Here is a 23,176-nt window from a genome sequence, read left to right as displayed (position 1 = left end):
TTGTTTTATTCAAGAGCTTTTCTGATTTTAGAACACTTGCAAGATCATTGAACAAAAAAGTCAAGAGTTTTTGTATGCAATTCATAGAGTTTCCTCACAATTATTCCTGCAAAGTCTAGACAAAATAGAAGAAATCTCCCATTTTTCTGGTTAATCTGTACATGAGTTACTGTGTAGTGGTTGAAAATAGGATTATAGGAAAGGAGTGGAAGAATATGATATCAATGCAAAAAAGTATCTTTATCAATCACAAACAACCTACTCGGCTATTGAAAAATTCTTGATGATGTTTTGGGGCCCTTTTTGAGAGCGATTATACTTAACCTCCACACGTGTTCAACAAATTTCACTATGGTTCTCATCGTAGATTGCTGCACTGTATCACCAGTCAAGAAATTATCTCAATAATTTCAATTCCAACTGTCAGCCTCACGCTAGAAGCTCATAGGTTACAACCAAAGTTTAATACGTTCAAAAATCGTTAATGAGGTAAAATAGTGAACAGGACTTCCTTCCGAAAACAAATAACTGCCTCAGCCAGACAGTCCTTCCTCCTACAGAAACAATTTTCACACAGTTTTCTTACCTGAACTCTTTTGTCACATCAATTTTCAACCTGGCCATCTTCTGCTGCTGTTTGTCATCAATCATTCCACCCACTAACTCTGTCTCTCTCTTCCATCATTCTTCAGCTTTATCTCTCACCTCCTCTGGATCTTACACTTTATCTCTCTCGCTTAGGTAATTGTCTACAAGGGCATTCGCGACTGGATTCACGCTTAGTGATGAGTCATTCAGTGGCAGTGGTAGTGCAACGTTGGCTAGTCAAGCTGGGCGCTGAGTGTGAGCTGTCAAGCGTGGCCCACATCACGTCATTGTTGCCATCCTCCATCCAGGCTACAGTCATCTGCCGTCTCTTAGGATAGACTGAGCGTGGTGCCGGTGAATTCTTATCATTTCAATGAAAGAAACATTCCTAGAAGAGAGGAAAATATTGAGATGCATCCCATTCACCAAACCTCCTGTTAAAATTTTCTCTCACAAAAGAAAATATTACTATCCTACTACCGTACATGATTTTATATTATCGATATGGAATTGCATTCTTTACAAGTATTTTATTTAGTACTAGCCGGTAACCCGTGCTCCACAAAGGTCTAATGTAGATTAGTTTTTTAATTAAATGTAGATGTAGTTTTTCTAATTAAAAACTTGAAGTACTGGAATATTGGAGAATTTAAAGTAGATTTAACCATCCTAGGTAAATTAAGAATTTATATGCAAAATTTCAAGTTAATCAGTTCAGCAGTTCAGACGTGATGATGCGCCATTCGTGATTTCCTATCCCGTACGTTCATGAGCTCTTTCCTTTATTTATAGAAACATCAGAACATGAATTCTCTGTTGGAGCACAAGTATCACATTATTGGATATGACGTTCACTGCAAGTGAGGTTGAATACAAAATTCCCTTTTTATCTCATGTTATAGAGTAGTTCTGATCCACATGTTTTCTTAGAATATGAAGATGAGGAGACAAGATGCCGAGAAAAGTCAGACGAGAGAGAAAATGGAGAGAGAAGAGTATGATTGGAAGTTGGTAGCTCTCATGATTGAATTGATCGACTCTCATTCATTCTTACAATCTAATTCCACTAATCAGTGTTGTATGTAGTTTCTTCAATTTGGGATTGCAAAGTAACCAAATTTTTCGTGTCACATTTCTCGTTCAGAATGCAATCTTCTGTCTTTTTATCAGTCATATTACAACGAAAGTTTTCGTGAGTAGGCATTACTTCCTCAATTCAGTGACAGTATCCGGGAATTCTGAACCAATCTTCTCGAAGACAGAGTTGCCACTATCTCATAGGCATGTGTCGCCTACTTACTGCGTGCATGTCGATACTTTCCTATACAATTGAAGGTTGGTAGAAAGTGGAGTGCGGTGTGAGTGCATCTCCATGAGCATGCGCAGCTACTTATTGTTGGTAAGAAGTGTGTCAAACGATCCCGACACCTTTCCTCCAAGTCTCAGATGTGGCGCGGAATAAAATCAGTATCGTGACCTTCTAGCTGATGAGACTCAGACGCGGTCGAGACAAATTATTGAACCGTTTCCCGAAACACGTTCTCATTATTACTTTCTCTTTCTGTTTGCAGGTGAGTGGCTGATGTGTCTCGATCATATCGACTCTCGTCTAGTCGGGAATTTCACTTTCCAGTCTGATGTAAAAGTGAGTCTGAAATCGGGAATTATTTTCGAAAAAAAACAGTTGAAGGTCAATAGAGACAGCCACGGTTGATATATCGTTGCTGTTTGCAATTAAATGGTTATTAAATCGAACCAATCATGAAGTTGACCATCCTTATTATACTTGTATGCAATAAGTAGGCGATACATTTATCTATTAGACAGTGACTACTCTCCCAGTTCATGTTTTCCCCACTTCTAATGACCATAGGTGATCATTAATAATGGTATCATGGAGATGATCTATTCAATCAAACTTGAAACTCATTCCTTGAAGTTTGATCTATTACAATCATGGGCTCTCAACAACTCGAATGCAAAAAATTAAATTCATTTTCTGTTGATTTGAAACTTGAAATGGGAAAGATTGGGCATTGGCCGAATAGAATGGCTTATGAAGTATTTTCCAGTGAACAGAATACGAAAAATTGATTCGATCCTTATTAGAGCATCAAATCACACTGCAGTACATCATTATTGATTTCTGAGAGGATTTTGGGCTAGTAAATTATAATTAGGACCTCAAGCTTAGAAATAAAACACAATGTTTGCCATGGAGTAGGCTGGCTGCTCTGGGTCTGGGGCAATTTCAATACTTGATTGAGATCTTGCGAGTACATTCTCACGCTATCGACCGTGGTGTCGCTCATTGGAGCAGAGAATTTCCATGAATAATTCATGTTGAATCCCACAGCCAATTCAGTATAATTACGATCTCATTACCATTCGATCAGCACGTGTTCAGTTCAGGCTTTTTAATACAAAATACGGATTGAGTTAGTATAGCACAGGTCTCTTGTAGTGTTCGATTTTCAGTAGCTATACTGCTTTCCCCAGTACAGTACTCAAACTTTGCAATCAACGCAAATTTAAAAAAATTGCAATCATTATATTAGAATGAACATTTAGTTCAACAAAGCTGAATACTGTTCTCATACAAATAAAGCTTTTGCTTAAAAGTGAATTTTCTTGAAACGTTTTTTTTGTACGGTACAGCATTTGAGCAAAATTTAAATCAGCTATTGATATGCTATTATGAGCAACAGTGATGTATTGCAGATCTAAATATTCCACGATTCTTCTGGATTAACATTCGTTCATGATGGATAATGCAGATCATGAAGCTGTTTGAATCGGGGAGAAAATGATCGGAAATGAATTATGATTTCATCAAATGAAAATCTCCAAAATAAGGTATTCAACTCCTGAACATTACTAGTATTCATTCAACTCACAAGGTGAACATTGTGGTTTGGAATGAAGATTTTCCTACCAATTCATTATTGGATTGAATTGAATACATTAGCAACGGATCTCTTTTATCCATTTCTATCATTTCTGGTTGATGAACATCAATTTGAAACGTGATCTCAGTTAGATCCAACTTATTAAAACTACGGGGAAAGGCTATTATTGGTAGGCAAGCAACTAACTATTCGAACAAGTAGCATAAGCGCATTGAGAATAATCCATGCTAACCACACTATCACGAGTTTTAGAGGATAAATAGCTGGAGGCCGATTATAACAAGACATCCAGTCTGCAATACAGGTTGAATGCTGAATCCTGTTTTGCAACTGGCAAACTTACTATGAAACAAACTGGCATGATAGTTAGTACTGTACCAAACAGCAAACACCAAACACCAGACTGGGTGACGGCAAAGTAAAAGCCTCTGCTATGAATATCGCGTTCAGGTTGTCCTTGCTCACTCACTATTCATATATCTTTCTCTCTTTCACTCGCATTTTGTCAATCAATATTTCTCTCTCAAACATCTTGTTTCTTTTCATCTCTCAAACGTGATATTGCGCAGAACCTCTGCTCTCTACAAGTGAAGTAAGATCCAAGGTATGAAGTATAAATTCAATATTTTTCGAGTAGATATTGATCCGATGGTTTAACATTTTACGGATAGTCTCTCCACGATGCCAAGATTTTCGTTTCATTAGTGCGGTTTTGCGGTTGTGTTTTTGAAAATTGATACTGAGTGGAGTCTAATATTTCTCCAACGCAACTCAGTATTCTTCATAATGGCCCAGTTTGGTATGAATTCTTTCATGTCACCAAACTTAAACTAGAGAATTTATGGATGTATGGGAATTTCTCAACTCAACTTAGAAAATGTCGATAATTTCTGGTGATATGTCATATTTCACTTGAATTCTTGGAAGAAAGTTGATGGAGACCTAGAATAAAAATATGGAAAAATTTAATAATAGGATTAGACTTACAATAGTTTTTCTAGTGGAAAATGAAATTGATATGAATTTTGTTTTGAAAAAGATGACAACTTCGCTTGATAGATTGTGGTTGTTACTGGAATATCAATTTATATGTTACTGGTAGAAGGGATATTGGCAGACCTCTAAAAAGATAGTAAAATAAATAGATTCAATGAATAATAAATAGTTATATCCTTTGAAACCGGAACAGGTGTGTACGCCTAATCCTGGAAAGAAGAAGAGACTGGAATATCGTTAATAATCTTGTTTCATAGAGCGAAGAATAAATAAACTATATTCTTGAATACTTTAAGTAAATCATTCAACTGCATTTATATTCCAATTTCAATAATTATCCTAGTAAAATTGTTATTTTTACCCTTGATTACAATACTCACAAATTCACTATTTCTCATGATAGGAATCTTGATCGGAGTTTGGCTTTTTAGAATGTAGAAAGCAATCCAAGCATTTGATGAAATCTTGCAATGCAATGATAGGCCCTTGATCCAAGGTCGAATGTTACGCCATCTACTATATTGGCTGCAATAATCATATGCTGTATGTGTATTGCATATATCATACATCCTAGATGCAACTTCCCGCGGTGTTTAAGGAGTATGATGCCATGAAGTTTTGCGTCTTGGGTACCGTAGCAGACCTATTATTAACTACTTCGCGATCTCATAAGCTGAAATCGGTATCTTGGGAATGATTATCATGATTTTATAATGATGTTGGAATTGCTCCACGAAGCTTACCGACTATCATCTTGTAGTTGTTATTCACGCTCTAATGTATCTTCATTTAGAATTATGTCTCTGGTAATTCGCCGTGTTTTGAAATGCATGTGATAATAATTAGAGAAGTAAATTACAGAATAAACAACTACTTTCTCTCCAGGAAGTATATTTGATTGTCTCATGTTTATGGATGTTGGATGAGGAACTTTCTATGAAAATTTCGGTACCGCACTGCTTCATGGTCTCTGAAAAATCTGTGAATCATTTATCCAACCATGGCGGATAATAAACAAAAATCATTAACAATATTGACAATGATGAACGTGTGAAATAAGTTTCATGAAATAATGATAATTTTGTGGAAGAAACGCAAATTTCAAGTTTTAGAATGATTGATAGATAGCAATGCAGGGTTTTCCGTGTAATCAGTGATAGGGCGAAAAAACGAAGACTTCTACTATGACCATTTAAAATTGGAAGACTTGCTTTTGGGCGAATCATATTGAGCCAATTTACATGCGAAGGTTCTATTGTAATAAACACATTCTATTTTTCATGCAGAAGTTCCAGTAAGTGGATTGCATTGTGACGCAATGTCACAGCTTCTGCATAATATATTATTTACTTGGACTGTACTGCTAGATGAGTACTAAGTAAGGTGGCGACATATTTCAACAAAACAAGTGCAGCTTTGCGCTGTATATATTCAGGCTAGTATATAAATAGGAAACTTTTCTCGTATTCATATTTTGAACCATCTATTAGTTCAATGATTAGAACAGGTTTGATCAGAGCTGAGAGTAGACTCATATTAATGTAGGGGAAATGAATTTCATCTGAAAAACCGAATGATCAATATTGAGGAAGGAGAGAGATCTCTTTAGTCTCTAAATTTTATTGCTGTAGTGTACGCGTCAGCGACAGTTGGTATGCTTTATAGATAGGAAAAATGTAGACTGTTACACATTTGACGGAAAATGGAAAAATCCACCAAAGATTTTATGAATAAACGGCGCTCTGTCATTGAAGGTGAGCAGACCATGAATCGCCGAAGTCAGTGCCGTAATAATTTAGCGAGACCGGAACTTTTTGTATGATTTTTTGTTTCGACGACATTGAATGTCAGCCATCAGCCATCACCGCACCGGTCACTTCGATCTTCACGCTGGCTTTGTTCTGGTGCAATCTCATCATTGCAGAACAATGAACCCCGCATCAACATGAGTCTCCCATTTCTTCCCTCTTTCTTCATCTCTCTCTATCCTCTATGTTGTGGTTTGCTCCGTCCGAAAACATTGCCGGCGGCGGCAATCTACAGTAATGGACCCCTCCTGAGTCCTGAGTGGATATCGCATCACGCAACGGTGTGCTAAGTGCTTTCCAATTGAGCTTTGATCGCCTGCTCTGTTCGTCTCCAAATCAGATCTGAATTCACTTAGTCACGTCAAGTAATTTGCCGGGGATGAAAAAGGCGAATCTGTTCCGTGAATTATCGATGAATTTAGTGATGTAGCAGATATTAAGGAGGATACACAACATACGAGATTATCTTCAAGAAGGGTCGATACATTATTAATTTAGCGTTTGGCAGATACACAACACATATAAAGCTTATGATGATAGTCTTAATTGCCTACATATTATACACAGTAGAGGTGATAGAGATCTTGTAAGATATATAATGAGTTTCCGTGATTGTGCAAGTTTCTAGTTGTTAAAGATGGCTGTTATTTTTATTCAGTCCTCATTTCATAGTATAATGACGGATTCACCGTCAAAGAAAAACGTTCATCACAAAATTGAATGTTTCCTGCATCTTTCGCGTTTTCCTTACCTAGGAAAAATAAAGAAACTGACTAGCCTAGTCATCACTGTCATACTTCTCGTTGAACGCTCAAATAATTGATTGAAAGTGTTGTTGTTGAGGTTTTTGTTCAACAAAATGTAGTATGATATCAACTGCTACAATCAAGTTTGGTGTGCTTAATGTGGCGTATTTTGAAAGACATGGAAATAGAGCATGGGAGCAGAGTTACATGGAAAGATCCGTTTTCTTCGATATGGAGTTCAAATAGTAAAACTCGAATGTCAATATCATTGGTAATTACAATAAATCTTTTTTTTTAATGTGCTATCTCAATGGGTCTTTCAACGTATAATTTGTTCATCCAATTGATAAGGTTTAATGAGAATAATCCCATAATATTGTATATTATTAAGCATTGTCGGCTTGTCATCCCTGGACCATTTAAAAATGAATTAGTGAACTTTGAAACTCTCTTCAGGATTACCTCATCATTCAAATATTGAACATTGAATGATTGAGGTGAATGAAAGCTGAATTAAATTGGAAATTTGTAATCTACTTCAAGTATAGTTTGAATCAAGGAGGAGAGTTGCTGAAAGTTTATTATGGTATATTTATCCACGTTTAGTTCCCTAAACAACAAATAATATGCCTCTGAGTTTTTTGAATACTGTTTCAACAAATGAGTTTAGTGCATAAGTGAATGTCATTGAACCACTCCTCCAACTGTGTAAAGCACAAGCACGTGTAATGAATAAATATGAAACACGCTTTGCAAGTTGTCGTATTCAACAATAACCCAAATACAATGAGCTACAATTCAGCGCTGGTCTTGAAAAACAATAGTTTAATATCCTCCCGTGAACAGTCTCGGAAGCCTTGAGCCGAAAACTCGCCGGCCGAAAATGAGTTCATGAGTGCGTTCTATTCGTAAAAAGTACAGGTAGCTTGCACACTACCTTCGCCACCCAACTGCTTATTACTTCTATTTTAGTACGTTACACAGGTATATGGTAGGATATGGTAGGCTTGTTTCGGTAATGGCGGCTGTGAAATATTGTATCCGAATTGTTCTACTGGGTAAAATAGTTTCGTGCACTTTAGTGATAATGGGTGGCAATATTTTGTTGCTTTCAACGATGTGGCACCAGTGGAAGAGAAAGAGAGTGCGATTGGAGAGAATGAGTGTTGAGTAGAGTGAGACCTTGCCTGCTTCCCTTTTGTTTCAACAAGCGGAATACATTATTGGGAGCCATACTAAACATTTCACTGCTTTTGAACTTTCAAACTCATAAAACAACAAACTATTCAAATGAGCTTTTTGCTAGTATTTGTACTCTTATATGCTGGAAAAAGTATACTCCTCCAGTATCTCCATTATCTGGCGAATTCAAAATTGCAAAGATTCCATTATCATTTTAAGTGAAAGTTTACGCATTTTTATGGGAGACAGGGTTTATATTTTTATTCCAGTCATATCGGCTGAAAGATATCTGTAGCCGGTACTCTATTGTTAATCCTCTATCTGGAACAACCATCTTTGAAGAGATTTTTTCTCGTTCCAACATCTCAGAGTAGATTGACGGATTTTACAATTGTGGATGATGAGAGGGAGTGATAGGGTGATGAGGGTGTCCAATACAGGAGAAGAATTAAAGATCTCTCGAACCATAAACTGTATAAGAACAGGCTGTCCAACACTGCAATTTGGTTCATGCTTGGAATGAGTGCAATGCTTCATCACCAAAATATTCGAGATAAACCAGAGAAGATTGTTTTATCCCATGGATCAACATAGCCCCACTTTACACAATAAACTTAATTCAGGAAGAGATAAAGTTTTAGGCTTGAGCCTGTTTTTTCATTCCAAAATTGTGTTTTTACTACTTAATAAATGAATGAATTAATTAATTTGATAACTCGAAAATTAGAAGACGATATCTTATTTAGATGTGGGCTGCATTACAAAACTCAAATTGAGATGATTTTTCTTATTTCAACGCCAGCTCGTTTCCAAGAGAATCAATGATATATGCATAGTTTTCTTTCTATATCCACAGAACTTGATATAATTTGTGATTATTCATCATTCACTGTACTTGCCGTATTTATACAATTTTCCGTTTACATGGCTCTATTGGATGTTATGTTTTTGTTGAATCACATTATTGTATTGTTCATTATTCGACACTTCGACAAATGTTTGCAGGTTCATGCTCAGTTTGTAAATTCAAGTGCATTCATTTGAATGCTTTCTCAATTGTTAGCGCATCAAAGATTTTAATTGATCATCATTGATCTGCTTCCAAGTGAGTGAATAAGGTGTAGATTTGAAGTATGAATATTATATTGTGCGGTTCTGTGAATTGATTATTTTCCTTGTTGTTTATTCGCAATAAATTCGAATTGATCAAACTTCTCAAGTTTCTTACCCTCAAAAGTCAACTTCGATCGCAAATTTTCTTGAAAATATTTCAGTTATAGTTTGAGAGAACCATTTAATATTATATGTCTTCCTCTCCCGGTTAGACCACTCCCACCAATCAAGAGATAAATTAGATTTCACCATACAAAATGCTGCTTCAAATGGCAGGTTCCAGAGAAAGGTTGCCAAAATAAATGTCCAAATTTTAATCACCCCAAATTAAAAACAACAAACTGTATGGTTTCTTGCGTTGCGAATCCAGTTGCAATTAGTTCCACCGACTATAAAAACTACGTGTTATGCAACTTGACAGGAAGCTCCACCAATTAATTTAAAGCCGAAAAACATACTGCTGTAGATATAAACACTAAACTCGCACTAGCAATATATAGATAGGCTTAATTACACACATGCTCTGTTGCTTTGTTGAGAAAGCAAATTTGAATAAGTTTTTCTGTTTATCTGCTGCTAATAGAGCTTTTATTCAACTGAATAATCCAAATCTTTTCCATGCCTGTTATTTGGGTTCTACTATTATAATTCTTGGATCTCATACATGTTGATTTGACATTGAATTTCCATTTTTCATCACTGTTATCCAATTACTCACATAATCCAATTACTACGGTATGCAAAAATTTCTTTTCTTGAATGGTGTATTCAATTTTGGGCTTTGACTGGGTAAACTGAAGATGAGGCACCTATCTAAACATATATGATTGTCTTCCTGTATTAATTTGAGCTAAATTTGATCTCATATGATGTCCACCTTATCTGGAATTATTCCTTTTCTCATGAATCTCATCCAGCTCCTCCAAAAATCCTACTTACCTCCGTGAATTCTTCTAACCTCGTAACTGTCGATGGAAAGCATTCTGTCAAATGAAAACATCCCTTCCTGGCATACATAATTATATTGACTTTTTGGTGATGGCGACTCTTAATTTATCGGAAATTGAAAATTTAAGTACAATTTTTTCAAAAACTTCTATTCACAAAAAACTCCATTCGAGTGAATAAACGTTTAAAAAAGATTGCACTTGGAATTTTTATTCCTAATTTGTTATATTGCAATACAATCTTTGTCATCTCATTTCAACAGTTTTCGTGTCCTTCTTCCATCTTAGAAATATCATACTGATAAAGTTCCAAGACAAAATACGGACTCGTGCAATTATGTTTTTATGCGAATAAACATTCTTCTTTTATTATGGAACGAGCTGTTCCGCAATTTGAGTTCTTTGTACCTTTCAAGTCATTCATTTTGCTACAATCTACAACAATGCTAACATCGCGATTGTCGGTCGCTGTGATCATTTTATTCTCTTCAGCAAAGCAACGGGACTGCTATGATGCAAACAATGCAAGCATGCCATGGATGGAAATGAAAAGCCACAGTGCGGTTTGATTGGACTGCCTTCCCTGTCCGGCACTCAATTTTCATGTCACTATGTTCCACTCTCGTATTTGATTCCAATGAGTCAGATTCTAACTCTCGGTCATGAATATCATAAATCAGTGAAGAATTATTTTTTGGAAAATTTTGGGTTAGAAAAGGATTTGTTACTCTCAATCACAATTCCAAACTACAGCATGAAGATAGAAAATATATTTTATAAGAAGGAAGAGCAAAGGAAAACTTTTCGAATATAGAATTACTTTTTATTGATGATAATTCTAATATTATTGCCTTACAAATTCATCATAGCTATTGAATACTAGAATGACGTTTTCCAGTGAATTGAACCACAACTGATCATTTTTGTACTTCTTCATAAAAAAATCCTTGAATAATGAATGTCCTTCATTTTCAGGTATGTATATGCCGCAGTAGAAGAATTAACTAAGATTTGGACGTACGCTATAGTATTCGAATTTTGACATGATGAACGTGAGTAGATAATGGAAATCATTATAATAATAAGTAGTATTCGTTTTTAGGTGAAATTTCAAAGTTTTGCTTTGTATTCTACTAAAATACGTATTTGTGAATGCTATTTTCATATTATCAAAAATAAAGTGATAAATCCAGACTGATCATTAATATCAATCTCAATTTGTTGATGTTCTATCATTCTTAGAGGTATGAAAAAATGTACAAACAGTGAGTGTGGGAAGCCTATAAGAGTTTGTGAAGAATTCACAAGCAGTAAGTGAAGGATGCTTTTTTGCTTGTTTTTTTATGTTGTACCTGCAAATCCACATTTTCAGGCTAACTGTTGTTAAAGCTTTCATTCTCGATCTAATTCAAACACAAACCTTTCAAGGACAGCTTTCACAGAAGTAGATTTTAGATTAAAATTTAATTCTGGGTTTGTACATTATAATATTATTAAGAAGCTCTCAAAAATGATGTGTAATTACAGACTTAATCGTATCTACACTTTTTCAGTTACTCCAACAATCAAAACTTCTTGCAGTAAAAAAAGCTTGTTAATTAAGTCTCCTCCCAAAAGGCGTCTTAATTGGCTCTACCAACTAAGTCAATGAAGCATAGAAGGAGTCAACTTATCAATGCAATCTACAGAATAAGGCCAGCACAAACTTTTTATCGTTCAATTTCTTGAAGTGAAATTTAATCGGCGAGTTGGTTTAATCTGAGAAAAAAGTTGTTCAGAAATCTCTCTTATGAGTTCTAGACATGAGAAGAGAAAACGGCAAACCTCTATTCTATAACCCACATTCTGATAGCGAAATAATGAGCCTCATGGTTGATTTGAATTTGAATGTGCCATATCTCTGCTCGTAATACTGTAATTCAGTCTTCGGATTCGTCGATTTTCTTGATTCATTGTTCCCGTTGATAATGATCAACGCTCGCTCTCCACCGAATTATTTCATATAATACTATGCTATTGAGAACATGATTCCTGAGCTAAAAATATTACTTTTGATTAGAACGATATGCTCGATTAAGAATAGACATTTTTGACTTTCTCTGTAATTTGAATTTCCATTAGCGACGATTAAAGATTGGAGTTGTGCTTGCAGATTTCAAATTGAATTGAACTAATTAGATATTTATATTGAATTTTTTTGCGTAACAGCATAGAGAACCCGGGTTCAAACCCTCTCATTACCAAAACTTTATTAACCAGATCACTCCCGTGTTATCGGATGGGCACGTTAAATTGTCGGTCCCGGCTGAAGTATGACAGTCGTAAGGCCCATTGACGGCTCAAATTATACAGGTGGTATATCAGGCGGTGGGACCTTCCCACAAGGGACTCCCCACCAACAAAAGCCATACGAATTTACTTTGACTTTTATATTGAATTCGATAAATAGATTGAACGGTTTTGTGTTCTACCTCAAAAACTTCAGATTTTATTGCATCTTGTCTATTTGCATGTTGTGGATGATTTTACTGTGTACTCAATACTTATAACAAGAATATAAAATATAGTGAATAATTCAGTTAGACTGGAGTAAATCAGGATGAACGATGAGTTCTTGAAAAAGTTGAGATATTTACTTCATTTCTCTTTGCAAAACAAGTATCCAGGTGAACGTATTTCAGTCTCAATGATAATTACATTCAATTTACCCAAATAGTAAGTTTTCTATTGCAATACGTATATAGCCAATAGCAATACAATACAGATTTCTACTGGAGTTGCATGTTTTGATGTGTTGATAGTTATCACTGCAGTGCCTCTCAATGTTTTCCTTTTTTTCTAAACTAGTATTCTAGTATTTTCCTTTTTTTCTAAATTTATTTCCTCTTCTTTTGTTCTCAACTCTAGGAAAATTCCTTATATGATTGGAGAACACCAAGGGCTAATAGAAAATTTATCTAGAAATTATCTTGAAACGTGAAATAAAGTCAAGGTTATTTCCCAAATACGATAAATATGAATAGAGTTCATATAAGCTATTGTCTGTGTGTTCTCGATTGCTGTTCCCAATACATCTGTATTTTCACTACAGAAGATGAGAAAGCATTGATAACTTCAGCTAAGTACTATGAAGCTTGCTTTAGAACCTCTAGTTCACCAGAAGGGGTGAATAGAATATATTGAAAACTAAAACTTAACCACAATGATTATTTTAACTAAATTCTGATCTCAATCTCAGCAGAGACAAACGAATATAGTATTTTTTCTCTATGATTCCAGCTCCCTCTCCACCCTTTTCCTATATATTATGTCATGAAGGAAGTATTCTCACTCATTCATTAGTAAGTTGATTGGTTTATATCAATATTCATGTTTCTAGTTCTTCGAACATTTTTCCTGCTTCCTATTTGTGCAAGGTCGTTTATTGACAATCAAAACTCGGTTCGCTCATGACCTGGTTGCTGGAGAGGAGAGGAGTTCGCAGAACTCTCTGTAAAAGGAGTTGAGAGGCAGACACTTGTCTAGACTGAATGGCGCGAACGGAGAGTGTGCGGTTGCCAATGGTTACCGTAGGAAGAGAGCAGAGCGCCTTTCTCTCGTTTGCATTATTGGCGACAATAAAGCGCTCCGAATTTATTGCTTTCAATGTAAATGGTAATCGTCGGCATATTTCCAGGCCGATCGATGCCAGTGTATTAGGGCACTCACCCTCAAGTGCAATCCGTTTCAAACCGCTAGAGAAACTTGTGCCAAAATTCAGTCAGAAAGTTCACTGTAAAACTTATCAATGACTTCATTTTGTTGCTATCTTCCACATTCATTTTCGCTTACTATTCTGATCACTCATCTTAATGGTAGAATCCAGGTGAAAGTGTATATTACAATAATATCACATCTTTCATATGATTGTATTAATGAGAATGATACTATAAAATAATAATTATTGTAGAACTCATCTTTTTTTTGTGATGGAATTCTACGTAGTTTGACATTTTTCCTCCACTTACTCTGGAATCATATCTTTGTGATAGATTATTGTGAATAGACCTCATTTTGGCCTTCAATAATTAAAAATTCTGGATACGAATAATAGTTTTTCTTTGAGTCTATTTGCCTGTTGATTCTTTGACAATCATTATTCCAACCTTGTAAATTTGTGTACCCATAAATTGATACAATACAAAATCCAAAGCTTATGGTATTGATTACTGATTTTATAAAACTCAAACCACTTTATTAGAAGATTGTATGGAATACCTTTTCAAATCGGCCTGAATTTATTTCTCGTTATAAAGAAAAACATTCGAAATTTTTCATAGAATTTCATTTAGTGTATTGAATTTTTCATTCCAATCAGATAGAACCTGTTGGAAATTGAAAAAATATCTTATTGATTGAATAGGCTACTTTCAATACAGGTAACGATTACTGTATTGCTCATGAGTTTTGACATCACCAAATCCATAAACGCTTTCTTTAGTAAATAACATAAACTTTCAAAAGTGAATATCCATGTCAATGACTAGAAGTAATAACTTTTCTGTCAACCTTCATACTTTTTTGTTACTATATATATTGTTAGATTATTATTTGATTAAACCTGAACATCTGAACTTCAACTACTATGTTTTTTGACTCACTCAACTCTCTATGGTTTATGTCTTCTTCCACATTTTGTGCCCTGTAGAACGAATCACGGGTGGTTTATGCAGTGAAGCAAATCAAATTCACGCAAAGAAATCTTCTCTAAACATAAACGGATTATGACTGAATAAGGTGTTCAAGTAGAAATATCATGATAAATATAGTTTATATGCAACGATGAATGAGAATCAGAGAGACAGTTTGATTGCCGAAGCACTGAAACAGAAGTTGGTCTATCTGTTCCCGTCAGCTATTGTATTTACCACCTGCAGAGGATGGACATTGTAATAGAGATTGGGTAATGGAGTGTGGGAGAGAGGATAGCAGAAGCAACGAGTATGACAACAACAAAGTCGATGAGACAAGGAACAGGATAGGCCTCTTCTTCATAGTAGAAGACCGGTACTAGTTTTACGCATGGAAGATACCAGTTCCAACTTCCTCAATTGTCCTTACTCTGTAATCATCTTCATCCACTTTTTCATCACCATTTATTTCTCCTCTGTTCTTCTCCTCATTCCAATTGCATTTCATGCTGAATGCAATGAGATTCGCTGCGCTGGTATGAAAACAAACTGGAATCGAGAAGTGAGGTAAAGATTTAGATTTTTTGTCCTCAAAATGGACAGGATACAAAACATTCATCATCAAGATCAAACATTCAGAAAACAAGATTACAACATATTGAATTATTTTAAACTTGTAGGAAATTATTTTATGCAATTCTGCGAGGTGCCTTTGACCTGTATCGAATTTGAGAATATTTGCAGAAGTTTTAATCGCGTCTACAGAGTCTGGCTTGCATTTACATTGCATTCACAACTTAAATGTTTTAAATAATTTAGCAATTTAGTTTAGAAGACTAATTGAAAAGAAACATATAGCTCAAAAACTTAAATGTTTTAAATAATTTAGCAATTTAGTTTAGAAGACTAATTGAAAAGAAACATATAGCTCAAAAATTATTATAATGGTGTGTTATGTACGAAAAATCAAGGTGTTTCCGAGGATTGCTTCATCAATTTCGTTATTCTCATTTCTAAAACTTTTTTTAAGGAATGTAAATATACAGTATTTACTGAAGTATCACAAACTTTTACAAATTGCAATCTTCTTCTTCAGCTTCAATCATTCGATTGGTAGGTAGCTTTCCATCGTTTTCTATCCAGAGCTGTACTTTTCAGTTGGATGTTGCTCTAAATCCCTACATCTTTGGTAACCTGCTTCATATATTGTAGCCGGGGTCTTCCACGAGCCCTTTGTTCAATTATTATACCTTCCAGTATTCTTAATGTAGATTCGTTTTGTCCAAAAATACATGGCCAAGCCAAGAATGCAATCTGTCCTTTAGAATAAGCAAGAGAGATCGATTTTCCTCAAACATTTTAAATAATTGCTCATTGGTAATTCTATCAGTCCATTTCAACTTGAGCATCCGTCTCCAACACCATACTTCAGAGGCATTTAGTGTTCTTTCTTCTGCCTTACCAATAGTCCAAGTCCAAATGAAATTGGACTACACCCTCAGAAAATGTTTTTAATAAGTTTGTCAAAAAATGAATAACTGGTAGAACAACATGTAACTGAATACATCATCATTAAAGCTTTCAATTTAATTCTATTCGCAATGGTGCTATGAAATGCTAAAATGAAAAACGTTCGCATATAATGTCTTTTACACGATTGATCATTTGAATTCAATAATTGAAATAAGTAGCTGTTCACATTATTTTCGAAATTCATTTTCGATCCCATTTGATAGTGATAGGAATAAGTGGCTAGATGTCGGTGAATTTCAATACTAATAAATCAGATTGAGTTCGAAATCTGATAACCAGAAACCAAGAAAAAATGAAATCGTTTGCACATGAATTCAGTTTGCATGTGAAGAATGCTTAATGTTTACACTTGAAATAAAACTAAATCTCTGGAGCATGCTGGTTTGTAATACTGACCTGTTCCTGTCAATTAAAAATTCAGATAACGTGTCGCATGCTCGGCCGAGACCGTTGGCTTTGCCGTTTTCCTAAAGAGTTGCACGCCACTTTGGTATTATTTTTGGAAACAGTGGAGCCAACTGTACAATTCAACACCGTTTTCAGTACTGTTTTAATGACGTCATCAGTAAACAAGTTCACTTCAATGTTTAATCAAGCACACAGAATTGGCTCACTTACAAAAAGTAAAGCTTCAAACGACTTCTTTATTCGAGTGATCAGTTCTAGGGGACATTTTTTATCATCCCATGTCAGTAATCACAGTCATATTTGAATATGACTTTTGGTTGTGAAGAGTGATGTTGAATAATTCCGGTAAATCATTATTTTTTCATTATATAATAATTATTGTTGTGATATAATATAATAGTTATAGCTTGATGTAATATATGTGATTTTAGTTCCTTATTTTGATATATGAGATTCGATAAAGGATAGAGTTTTCATCAGCATAATATAGGTGCAATGCGAAGGTGAGTTGAGTTAAAAGAGTGATTATAAACAATTTTAGAAAAAATACTGTTAAAAAAAATTATTTCAAGTAACATTGAGTTTTTGAAAATTCAGAATATCAATTATTGCTTCTTCACTTACATATTTCCAAGGATTCCCCTTTAATGGAATCTTGAGATTCAGTTATTGTATGAGTGAGTAAAAACTTACATATTGATTATACCCTACAATCTGATTCCCTAGTCTGGTTTAATTGAAAATCAAAGAGAAGACTAAGGATATTAGAAGAGATTCTAGCAAGTCGATAGATGGAGATTGAATCCAGGATATTATATCGTTCCGCTTCTTTCAAAGTTGATCACCAGCACAACTGCTGCAACAATTATAATTATTAATACAATGATGAGTTGAGCACTGATTAATCTGTAGCAATTTGCAACGAGTTTCATGAAGAAGGTTACCCATTTCAATTCACCAAAGCGATTGATTGTCTCTCCAAATGGTGTTGGTGCGGAAATGAACTGCTCGAAAATTACAAAATTGATACTTCTTCCCATTTTTCCAACTGCTCTCTTTGTCACTCCCTTTCTGCTTTGAATTTCCTTCCGTTCATTGTGGATGGCAAAAGCTGGCATAGCAGCAATAAATGGTGGATACTGCCTTGAATGTTTCTATTGTATATAATAATTGAAAATTCATCTTATTGAATAAATATCCGAAGGGTATAGAGATGATGAAAATTAAAATTATAGCCTATATTCAATTTATCAATAGGTTTGGAGATACATTCATTCAAAAGCATCACCAATCGTCCTAGCTCCCAAATACTTTTGAAACAAGCTTTAGTTCGTTTCAGAAGAAAAATAACTTCATTTTACTTTCCTTGCTCTATTACCATAGGTAAGGAAAGTATTGCTTTCCAAAAAAAATTGAGGTACCCCAATTACCAAATTTCTATACGTTTCAAGGTCCCCTGAGTCCAAATAAGTGGTTTTTGGGTATTGATCTGTATGTGTTTGTGTGTATGTGTGTATGTGCGTCTGTATACACGATATCTCATCTCCCAATTAACAGAATGACTTGAAATTTTGAACTAAAGGTCCTTACACTATAAGGATCCGACACGAACAATTTCGATCAAATGCAATTCAATATGGCGGCTGAAATAGCGAAAATTTTGTCAAAAACAGGGTTTTTCGCGTTTTTCTCGAAAACGGCTCCAACGATTTTGATCAAATTCATACCTATAGAATAGTAATTGATAAGCTCTATCAACTGCCACTAGTCCCATATCTGTAAAAATTTCAGGAGCTCCGCCCCATCTATGCAAAGTTTGATTTTAGATTCCCAATTATCAGGCGTCAGATTCAATATATACAAAAAAAAATTCAAGTGGAAAAGATTGAGCATGAAAATCTCACCTAAAATTGAAAATAAGCTTGAAATTCGAGAAAATGTGATTATTAAATTGCAAACTTTTGGCAACTGTTGATTCTATTAAATCATTCACTATAAAGAGATAGCAGACCTCGTGTGTCTCCTGCGTTATTGTCCTGTCACCAGCTGGCTTAGATCTTTGAATAGTAGACTTGAGATGCGCGTGAACACTGGCGTCAGGTGATCAATTTTCTTAACGGCAAGGAAAGTTGTATGAGTGCGCCACACCAGATTTTTTCATCTGTTCTCCGGTAGATTAAAGTTGAGTTCCAGAAATGGCTCTTGTTTCGTCATTAGTACTGAGACTTTTCATTGCTACAGACAGTGGATCGTTCATTCTTGTCTTATTCACGGAACTATAGTATGGTGTTAGAAGAGGATAGTTGTATGTTGTACATCCTTGTTGCTAGTAGCTTGTATTGTAAACTTTTAAAATTTTCATATCCAATTCAGTAGAGAGCAATGCAGAAGAAGCAAATATCTAAATCTTGTAAACGAACATTTGGACCTGGATTGGTAGTAATATGGGAAGGTATTTGACTTTTGCAAAATCTTCTCGTGACTGAGCATTCGTTCTTGATGTGGTGTGGTCCAGTCCTCAGACTGGGTCAATTGATCTGCTAATTTTCTATGAATTCCGCATTTCTAAATCTTGCTACTTGAATATCTTCCCACATGAACTCATGAACATGATGTAATTCAAGGAAGGATTTGGGATCACTAGCCACATAAACACATGATAGGCTGTATATTTCATATTCAGTAATTCTGTGGACATGTACTCAATGTATTTGAACCCGACGGCGAAATGTAAGCAACATAGGATTCAATTCAATGATACGCCTCCACTTGCTCTCTCACATTCATGCTCATACTTTACCAATAACTATAATCCATTAGCCGCTCATTATGTCATAGTAACAGCGCAGAACTCCACTTATTGCATCATTTGAATATGCCTATTCCTGGCCCAACCCAGAGCCACAGGGCAACATTATGAGGAAGCCATTTTTGTGTAGAAGAGTTTTAGTCTGGATTATTTGGTATATTCCTGACACAAAAATATTGAAACACTATATTGGGATTAATGATTATTCTATATCCTATCCAATAATCTATCCATCTGATAAAGTTTTCGACATCAGAAAGTTGATAATCCATCTATATTCATCTATTAATTTATTTATTTATCGAATTAAGAGTGATAAGATAACGCAGTGATCAATACAGTGAAGCATATATGTTTTCATTCAGAGTCAAAATACTATAATAGGAAGATAGATAATCCTCTCAAGTCAAGTTTAAGTTTCCTCTGATTTAGTGTTTACATTCACCCATTACGTAACTCAATGAAAAACGTTGAAGGTCCTGAGTATTTATAAACGTTATTTGAGTGTCATTTATTCAAGCTACTCGTGACCCTCTTGACCGAGAGGATAGAGGAAATCCAGTTAAGCAACGGCCGTTTCAACTTTACAGAACAAAACTGCGAAGATATCGATCTGGAACTAAAATGGAGATCTACATTAATTTATTCTCAACATCAAAACTACTTACTATCACTGAAATTCCAACAAAATTTACTAGATTATCAACGATTTATATCACCTTTCTATTTCTAAATATGATTCAATCTTTCTCACAAATACACCTCTTATCTTTGTTTGAATTCTCTTTGATAACTGATAAACTTGTAATCAGTGGGAGTGAATATTATCTCGCACATCTTAACAATATAATTTTAAGTACATAGCTACTGTACTGCCATCAGCCTTCACCTCACTAACCTATCAATTATTTCTGAGTTGATGTAATTTGGATTCGCCGTCATCCTCACATAATTTGAAATTCCATTACTGATGTTAATTGTTCATTAAGTGTGTGTGACCATTAATCAGTCGATAAAAATTCATTTCCTGAGAATAATCCGGAATTATTCATTGAGAATGTATCTCAGTTTTGCTTGAAGTATCTGAAAATGTTTATAACTGCTGTATTTGGTCGTTTGGTATTTTAATTTTTGGTTGCTCCTAATTGAATTGGATTTAATGGAAGCCCATCCTCAAGTAGTGGACTTCATCGACTGGAACCACCACAGAACTAGCATGGCAGCCGAGCAAGCAATTATGTTAATTGAAATCGGACTTGAAAAAGAAAGACTGGATGTCTTTAAAAGGTCAACTGACTTAGTTCATGCTGTACAGTACAGCAAGGACCTATCTGGGTTGTTGTCGGTCTCTTTATTAAGAGTTCCAAGCAGCGAATGAGCTTGTGGATGGATATATAGGCTCTCAATGACTTCATTCAATTCCTGCTCAACTTTGAGAGATCTGTATCTTGAAATCTCTAAATTACTTTGCGTTGAATAGGCCTATTTGAATTATTCTGTTCACGTGTTGGTAATTCAGTCCATTGACTTATTAGAAGTAACTTCAATTATAATAATAACACTAATTGACTTTCCAACAGAATTCTGCGTCAACTTTGACAAGTAATTTTTAATTGTCTAAGAATTTTTTTTCATCTCTGTGTAGAACTATTCAGGAAGTCACGGAATGTTTTTCATTTCCATTGTGGTTAACAGATCCAAAAATAATAAAAAATTGCCAGTACAGTATAGACACAGGTACAGTTGTACAGTGTGTTGATTGGTTTAAGAACTAAAGAACATCTAGATGAAGCAAAGTCAATGTTGCAACAGAATAGATTCTAACTGGAATGTTGGAATTCTCACAGGACTTGCTAACCTTGGCTGCTTCGCTTTGCAAACTAATCCTAAAAGTAGCTTTCAAACTATAGTAATTAAACACTTTAGTATGCGTTTAGTACACATTTGGAAATTATACGGAATTTTGACATAATGTATCATAGGCTACCTCAAGTAAATTACCATATTGGGTGGAGACAGATGTATGACCGTTGAGCAATTCCACGTTTTTCAAGTATCATAAATATTATATAAGTGGGGGCTTCTTAAAATTATAGAGATAAGTGATCTTTCTGATTGATGGGTACTATTAAGTTTATTTTCTTATCTGAATGGAGTTGAATAGTTTGATTTTAGAAATAGGAATCTTCCTGTGAGATGTGGTAAGAAATTTAGCAGTTTTTGAATTAAAATTCCGTTACATATTGAATTTTCAACCGATACTTATCGAAGAATTAGGAATACAATTTTACCTAAAACTTGTATATAAAACCATAGAAGAGAGCATGAGGTTATTGAATCCATAAAAATTGATTGAGCTGAATATTCTTGGCAGTGTTCATCAATGAATCATCCCCCATCTATTCTCACTATTTGTGTAGTAGTTGTATAATTATTTAATCCAAAACCATAGAAATCTGTGGTGTTCGGATGTAATATTCAATGTTCCCCTTTGTTGTCTGGCGTTGTGTGGTGGAGGGGGCAATTGAAGGGTGATGCGTATAGCATAATTGTGCCAGTTGCCGATTGACAGCCAATCGAACAGCTCACTTCTCGTAATGTCGATTTTTTGCAAAGTGATCTATTGATTTATTGTGATTTATTACAAGTGTCGTCTCGTCTCGTATCGTGATCTGGACCCGGGATCCTAGAAGCAAGGAGGATTTGGACATGAAGGTAGGCCTATGTTATTGTGCACTTAGCCATTTAAATTGTTCAACTTGCTACCCGACGCCAGACAACCCCAAAAAGTTCTCGATGTAATTGATACAGTCCACAAACCAGAGTGCTGTTTGAGCCAGCCTCTGTCGAATAAACATGTGGTTTTGTCAATTTCTTAGTCTTTTCATTCAACCCCAACTATTTCTTTGTTGCCCTTATTCCCTTGTTATCCAGAAATCAGTTGCTCCAGGATATTTAGGGGAATCAAAGATTAGATAAACAAGAATCAGAGTTGAATCGTGGTAGAATTATCAATATTAATTTTTGTCCAAGTTCAATTTACTTTTTCTTGCAATTTCAATTTAATACAGTAACAGAAAGATAATCAATATATGACTGTCAAAGAGCAGATAATTCTAGAAACCAAAGGAAAGAGTGAAGAGATCGAGGTTGAATTGAAGTTTTCCCTGATAATTTATCAACTTCCTTTTCCCACGTGACCAACCAGAAGAACTTTCTACCTTGAAAAGTTTTTGCATCTCATCTCTAATCCTTCCATATATCACTAGCATGAGTGCGTATTTCACATGAGTTACAAGTTACAAGGGTTCACATTTCTCATGATGAAACTACCGAGAGTAAGATGTGAATGCATTGGAAGCACTAAAAATCCAAAAGTAGAGCAGTAGAGCCCACAGGTTGAGTAATTGAGAGAATAGCAGAGAAGAGTTATTTGCGGTCATATTTTTCATTCGTACTCAACTATA

At 35.0% G+C, this 23,176-nt stretch overlaps 1 protein-coding gene across 6 annotated transcripts in view; it reads left to right on the top strand.

Annotated features, from left to right (window-relative positions):
• The window catches only part of LOC111051723 (neurofilament heavy polypeptide), a 146,283-nt gene that overhangs the window by 30,033 nt on the left and 93,074 nt on the right, over positions 1-23,176 (top strand). For 2 of the 6 annotated variants that reach the window (XM_039427985.1, XM_039427984.1), the window contains exon 1: positions 2,160-2,233. The exons of 3 other annotated variants lie outside the window; for them this stretch is intronic. In XM_039427985.1, coding sequence (XP_039283919.1) covers positions 2,171-2,233 — 63 coding nt within the window. In that variant the 5' untranslated portion in view covers positions 2,160-2,170. Of the gene's footprint in view, positions 1-2,159; positions 2,234-11,317; positions 11,342-23,176 lie in introns of those variants that run through there. One more of the 6 variants, XM_039427987.1, reaches the window with a different exon arrangement.

The sequence above is a fragment of the Nilaparvata lugens genome, chromosome 5 (assembly GCF_014356525.2).
Source record: "Nilaparvata lugens isolate BPH chromosome 5, ASM1435652v1, whole genome shotgun sequence".
Taxonomy (NCBI): Eukaryota; Metazoa; Arthropoda; class Insecta; order Hemiptera; family Delphacidae; genus Nilaparvata; species Nilaparvata lugens.
This window is presented reverse-complemented; position numbering and strand designations above follow the sequence as displayed.